General features: G+C 41.3%; 1 protein-coding gene across 1 annotated transcript; it reads right to left on the bottom strand.

The window, feature by feature from the left end:
- Positions 1 to 2,363: 2,363 nt before the first annotated feature.
- On the bottom strand, positions 2,364 to 3,961 carry Or83c (Odorant receptor 83c). The gene is made up of 5 exons (XM_017247204.3): positions 3,398 to 3,961; positions 3,105 to 3,343; positions 2,862 to 3,051; positions 2,655 to 2,810; positions 2,364 to 2,600 (listed from the first exon to the last, which is right to left on the bottom strand). Exons 1-5 carry the CDS (start codon positions 3,959 to 3,961, stop codon positions 2,553 to 2,555), a joined length of 1,197 nt encoding a protein of 398 aa, XP_017102693.2. The 3' UTR covers positions 2,364 to 2,552.
- Positions 3,962 to 6,637: the final 2,676 nt, after the last annotated feature.

Raw genomic sequence — 6,637 nt, 5'->3', positions numbered from 1 at the left:
TAGTAGCTCGTGGGCATTTTAATTGCGTCCAGCAGCGGGTTGTGTTTTACGGGGGCTGGAATGGCGGATTGGGGCATAGGATGGTCAGGGTCGGTTATGTGCGTCAAAAAATAAAATGAATTCATTTGTACCCTTTTCAAAGCTGTATAAAAGAAGGCTAAGACGCGGCACGCGGTCCCCCAAATGACTTAACTCATTTAATGTGGCTCTAATGGGATACAATTTAAATTTAATTGATTTGCCCGACAAGCTTTTTATGGCCGCAAGAATTTCTCTAAATTAAAAATGCCTTTTCGCAGTGTTTGTGTGTGGGCTGTTGGGTTTCGTAAAAATGCGCACCGCTTTAAAGGGCGTCAAGATTAATTCATGTTTTGTGCCCTCCATATTGATTAAATATGCAGAGCAACGCCGGGGCCTCAAAGAGTGCCTGACAACAGTTTGCTTGGTTGGATTTTTTTTTATTCGCAGTGGCTCGCTGATTTATTGGTTTAATGCACCCAGGAGCGGCAGCAGCAGCACCACCACCAGCACCACCCGCATAAACAGAGCGCAACAAACCACAGCGGGGGAGTTGGGACAACCTTTGCTGCCCGCCGCCATTTCTTAGCCTGGCAGCTAATTTATGTGCGCACGCGGCAAGAAAATGCTGGCGAAAGGATACGCCAGGAGCCAACCGAGGTCCGGGACAGGACACGGAAAATAATTTTGATTTTTCCACCAAAAAAAATAATATGGATTCTCCTAGGAAGTGGGTCGATACCATGACTTATGTTGATCTGAAATTTTGATTACTACCTAAAATCTCTAAGTGTAAGAGTCTCTTTGTATATTTTATTATTTGAAAACATGCTAATCCTTCATTTAACTCACATCTTAAAACAAGTTTCTCTCGGTGCTCAAAACAGAGTACATTCCCTCATTTTTTGCATAGTGAAAATTATGCTTCCTGAGGAAATTGGGGGAAAGTGGGAGGCTCAGATGTCAGCGAGCGTAAAAATTCGCATTTTAATATTTGCCAGTAAGCTGGGCTGCGTTGGCAGCTGATTTGCCATAGGTCCTTCCGCGCCCGTCTCGAGGTCCTTTTTCCTTCCTTCTCGCTTCACCATTTCACCGGCTCTTTTCTCCTTCGACTTGTTTGCCTGCCACTTTATCTGCGCCCAGCAGCTGGCGTTTGTTTGCGGTTCCATCGCGCGTTGCGTGTTGACTTTTGTGTCTGAGCCACCTTTCAACTGCAACTAATTTATTTTATTTGCCAGCTGACGGCACTGGCCCCTCTCACCTGCCCTGTCCCCTAAATATGATTCAAAACAAGCATTAGAAAATGTATTGCACGGCCCGGGGCTGAGTTGCATTTGATACAAAGTGTTTTGACGTTAAGAGCTGCGAGTTGAGTGTCGAGTGCCCGCCATTCTAGCCAGGCCAGGACAGGCTGCAAATGAGTTTTGTTATCTGAAAGCCAGCAAGCAAACAAATTACATTACTCTTCTGCTGAAAAACTTGCAGCGGCCTGGACTTGATGAGAAACCTCTTCTCAAGTGGCTTTTAGACTTTTCGGCTTCAGAGTAGGAAAATATGTTGACCAAAAAATTTAATAATAATAATCAGCTCAGTTTCACCAGCAGTGTTAGATTATTTGAATTTCAGTTATTAATATTTCAAACAAATTTTAATGCTTCTTTTTGGATAAGAGTAATCATTAACGAAATTTGTACGGCTTTCGGTTTTATGATCATCGGGCATAAATAAGCAAATAAGTACTCAGCCCCTGCGGCCATTATTTAGCGTAATTAAATTGCGCATGGAAAATAGGTAAATTATGGAATGTGAAACGGTCGTAAATTTCCCGCTTGTTGCGCTGAGTTGGCCGTGTCCGTTGACCAAACTGTTGCTCTGCCTCGCACTCTCTTACCAATGCTGCTGCTCCTGCCACTGACCTTCCGACTGTTGATTTTATTAAAATCATTTCCTTTTTTATGCCCATTGGGCAGCAACAACGGTGCACTTAATTACAACTGCATTATAATAACGTTACAATTATTGTTATTATTTTTTACCGAAGCATCCGAGCCATTGTCCCGACCACATTTATAAAATGCCCATTATTCATGGCCTGGTCAGAGGCTATTAATGTCGGCTGGCCAAACATCAGGGATGCGAACGGACGAATTTCAAAATAAATTAAATTTTTATGTGTACATGCGAAATGTATTAAATGTTTTGTGCATAAGAAACTCCTCTTAATGAGACGCACAATTAATGCATTCGAGTCGGGGGCTCCATAAAACCGATGCCATAAATTCAGCTCTCTGCACTGGTAATTAGTGGCCAAGGTTAATGGGCAACAGGACGACGGGTTCATCAGGAGGATGGGAGAAGACAATATCAAAATTCAGCTAAATCGGGATGAAGCAAATAATTTCGTTCATTGCAGAGTTTTTTTATTTTATTCCATATTTGTGCAATCTTGTGATAAAAGCATAATTTTTATTTTGAATTGGTGAAAAGGTTCTGTGTACTACTTGACCACAAATAAAAAAAGATAAGCTTTTTTATTAGCCTCTTTTCATCAGCATAGATGCACTATAAATAAGCTTTATAATCTGTTGAAAAGTATAATGTATTTATGATTAAATATGTATAATCCATATATTTACCTGCAAAGCTGTTCTTACGGACAAGGACCAAACTCCAAGCAGCTTAATATTATGAGGACTCTGCGATTCTCGTAGAGTCATGCCAAAAATCTTCCTCTGTTCGCCTGACAACTCGTACCAGGAAACATTGAAAATGTTTTCATAGACCTCGTCATACTGTAATATAATTAAAATTATCTTTAATTCTATTGAATATTGAATACATACAGAAAATTCGATCTGAGTTCCCATTACGCAGTATACTGACATGCAATAGGCGGCCAAAAGAAAATTGATTGCAGATGGTACGTGCAAACCGTTTAAATTAATGCAAAAAGTGGCCAAGATTTCATAAGCCATGGCCAGAACTTGAGTGGTAATTAGGGGATTGTATAGATTATTCACTCTTTGGCAGTAGCTGTAAGAAAGAGTTAATTTTTTCAAAGTTGTTCCATTGTTACTGATTCTTACTCTGTGAATAGCTGATGCCATTTTATCATTTCTATAAGCAACCTCTGACGATCTTCTTCGCCCCCGATCTGTTCACCGACTGGCAGCAGAGCTCTCTTTTCCTCCTTGAGTTTTAAAACAGAATTCAGCTCCTTTATTTTTAGTTTAAGGATGTCCGAAAAGGTTAAAATTTGTGTCAAACCAAGCATAACAAACAAATCGCCGGCGTAAAAACCAAAACCTCTAACACATATCGTAAGCTGGAAACATCGGTATTAGATATTTTTAAAATACTTTCGAAAATATCAACAAACCAAATGGATCAAGAACGTTAGAAAGTATCCGAAATTCTTCTGAATTGGCAAGCCAGGTATCTCGTACATCAACACAGTCATCCGGGAGTCATTGTAGGCAAACATTGCTAGCGGAGTAAAAACCATTAGAAAATTTGTTACCATATATCCGTATCCAATTCCTTTCATAAATCTCAGCAGTCGATCGATGTTTGCATCTAAAGTGGAGGAATAGGAAGGATTCCTTTTCTCGTACTCATCGTAAATGTCTTGGGTAAACAAGGTCAAGCTTCGCATATCTTTTTGTCTCACAATGCAGGTCAAGAACTTTGCCGTGCCGTGCGTTACTCCTCCTATCATAAGACCGGCTTTCAAACTGACTAGCCAATCACCTCCGTTGTCCACGATCGAGTATATAGTAAAGACCGTAAAGTTAATAATGGCGAAGATCGTGGTCCATGTGCGATAGTTAAATTTTAGTACTGGGGCCAAAATATCCACGCCCAGCAGGTCTGTCAAACTGTTAATATACTTGGCTAGATCGCAAAAGCGATTTGCGGGAGTTGTTGACACAGGATTGCTCATTTTGTTTGTATCTGATTTGAAAAATAAGGGCCTTACCTTTTATAGGGAAATGTTTGTTTTGGTTCCCTTGAATCAGTTGCACATGTCGTTGCAATTATCGTCATTAGAAGCTAATGATGGCTGGGTTATTAAAAGTCTTTTTAATTGATAGAGGGGCAAAGTAATTTCATGAACGGTAATATACCAATATTATTTCTTCATTCAATGTCTTTTTTAAATTTAATTTCTTAAAGTCTTTTTAACAATGTATATCAAATTCTGAGTCAACCAAGACTAAGACTTCCTAGCCCGATGTTAGGTAACGTAATATTAATACAATGTACTACTCCTGCTCTTTGTTGCCCCTTTATCAGAATGTAGAAGCCATTCCCTGGCCACGCCCACAATTATGAGCCTTTGTTTCGAAAGTCCGTCGATGGCATTCATCATACGCACTGTTGTCTAATACACTTCAGAGTGCGGAACGTTATTAGTCAGCCCCCCTGAATAGCCTGGAAGGTATTTCCATTCCCCATTCCCCATTTCGCATTCCCCATTCTCCAGTTCATTGTCTGGTTTTTGTTATTAATTTCCAAGCTATAAATTTTACTTTGCCACATTTCTAAAGGCCAATCCTCAACTAAAACTACTCGCTTGTACTTGGGCCTGGAGATTGGGTCACCGGAGTGGGACTGGGAGTGGGATGAAGCCTCACCTTTTGCACGCTCGAACAGCTTTTGGTTTTTGTCTGTGGTATTTTGTTATTCTGGCCGATCCGGCAGCTTCGCCTTCCATCTGCTGCATCTTTTGTTTATGCCTCACAATGGCCTGCCGCAGGTTTTTACTGCCTGCCATTGTATGTGTCTGTGTGTTAGTGTGTGAGTCGGCTGTGTGTGTGTTTGATTTTTGTGTTTTTTCTTCTCCTTGGCTGCCTGCCTATAAAATGCAATGGAATTTCATATTGTGCGACTATATATATCGGCATCAACATAATGCTCTCGGATAATATTCCCAGGCATTTTTGCGTTGCGGCACGTAAAAAATTCAGGATGTACACACACATGGCCCTACATGCCCTTGCGTTTGATGTTTAATCAATTGAAAATGTGAGTGTGTGCCATTGATGGCGGCGCTTCATCCAGCGTTAAACTCCCACCCCGCTTTTCGCCCAAAAACCTTGCAAACTCTGGCTTGATTGTCTGCCTCGAGTTGGCATATCCACATAATGCTCCTATGCTCAACCTCTGTCACCTCAGCCGGGCTCAGATTTCCAAGCCGACTTCCGCAACTTTCCGCCGGCTGTTTGCCGAGGACAAACTGCAGTCAGGACCTAAGAAAAAACATTAGCAAGATTGCAAGGTGCGAGTGGCAGTGCGTGTGCGGGGCTCACATACACATTTATTCACCATCCGCTTCCTTATTGAAAGGGAATTGAACGCTCGGCATGCAGCTCGGCTCCTTTGGATCCTTTTCGCTTTTGCCGCCTTGCCGCATGCCGCTTGGCGTCTTGCCGCCTGAATGGCGCAAAGGGGAATAAAAATTACAATATCGCCGGCAATGCAATGGAAATGGAAGGCAAACAACAGGCACAACTACAACCGCACGCAGAAGCACTTGAAAAAATAGTTTTAAAATTAAAATTTAGTTTTGGAAAAATAAACGAAGTCTCCTTCTGTATTTATGAAAACCAAGCTAAGGGTAAACTTTTACTATCCTTACTTTTAATTCAAAAATTTTTATCTGTGCACTTGCACACAAAGGAAAATTGTGAGCCCCAAGCTGCCTACCAAGGCATTCATGCATGCGTGTGGGTGTATGGGTGCGTGGGAGAGTGTTTCTTGTATTGAAACTTCCTTTAATGGCTTCCGGTTATCATTATTGGCACAAGGCATTGTCCGTCCCGCTCTTGCGGCTGCGTGTCTATAAAGATTAAACGCATTGTTCTTTGTTGATTCTTTTCGTCATGCAAAGAAATTAATATTCGCAATCCATTATCGTTTCTAATAGCTCACATACGGCCATCTCTACACACAGCCACACCAATTCACATACAAACACCTCCAGTTCTTTAACACAATGGAGAATATTTAATAACCTTAATGGGCGGCTTAAAGCCTTAAAGCGTATCGCAACCTTTGACCGATGTCCCACTGCCCCCTAATGCATAATCAATCAATCGAACGCTTTAAGCTCCTGACTAATATGCAGCAAAAAGGGCCCTGGCCTGGGCAATCTTTTAAAGTGTCCTTGCTCCTGGGCCACACAGATACCGGATACAGATACACACATTGATAGATGGGCGGGCTCCAGTACGTCAGCGTCATTCTCTCCGGCTAATGATGACAAATTTTTTATGGGCATTATGAGTGCCAGTGACTTAAAGCGTGTGGGACAGGCTAAGTACAGAGAGAAAAATATGGTTTTAGTAAAGGTCTTCAATCCCTTTATTCAAAAAAATATTAAATGAGTCATAAATGTGGGAAAACAATTTAAGAAAAATAATAGATGTGGTTTCCTAATTTTGTTATTACACATTATCATTTTTTGTACAGTGTAGCTAAAGAATTGTGGGCTTGTTGTCTGTTTTCCGTTTCCCCCCATTGGCCAACCCTTGGCCAGACTGGGGCTCTTTATTAATTTGACAGCATCAACAGGAGCTGGCTGACTTGGCACGCTAATGATTGAAATGAACTCCGG

The sequence above is a fragment of the Drosophila bipectinata genome, chromosome 3R, assembly GCF_030179905.1.
Source record: "Drosophila bipectinata strain 14024-0381.07 chromosome 3R, DbipHiC1v2, whole genome shotgun sequence".
NCBI lineage: Eukaryota > Metazoa > Arthropoda > Insecta > Diptera > Drosophilidae > Drosophila > Drosophila bipectinata.
The sequence above is the reverse complement of the archived record's forward strand: the minus strand, read 5'-3'. Positions and strand labels throughout refer to the sequence as shown.

Excerpts from the sequence above, each read along its gene's own strand:
- Or83c (XM_017247204.3), bottom strand. The coding sequence starts at position 3,961 with ATGAGCAATCCTGTGTCAACAACTCCCGCAAATCGCTTTTGCGATCTA. Across the intron at positions 3,052-3,104 it reads TGGCATCAGCTATTCACAGA|CTACTGCCAAAGAGTGAATA; the intron begins GTAAGAATCAGT and ends TCTTTCTTACAG. Across the intron at positions 2,601-2,654 it reads CCGTAAGAACAGCTTTGCAG|ATTATAAAGCTTATTTATAG; the intron begins GTAAATATATGG and ends ACTTTTCAACAG.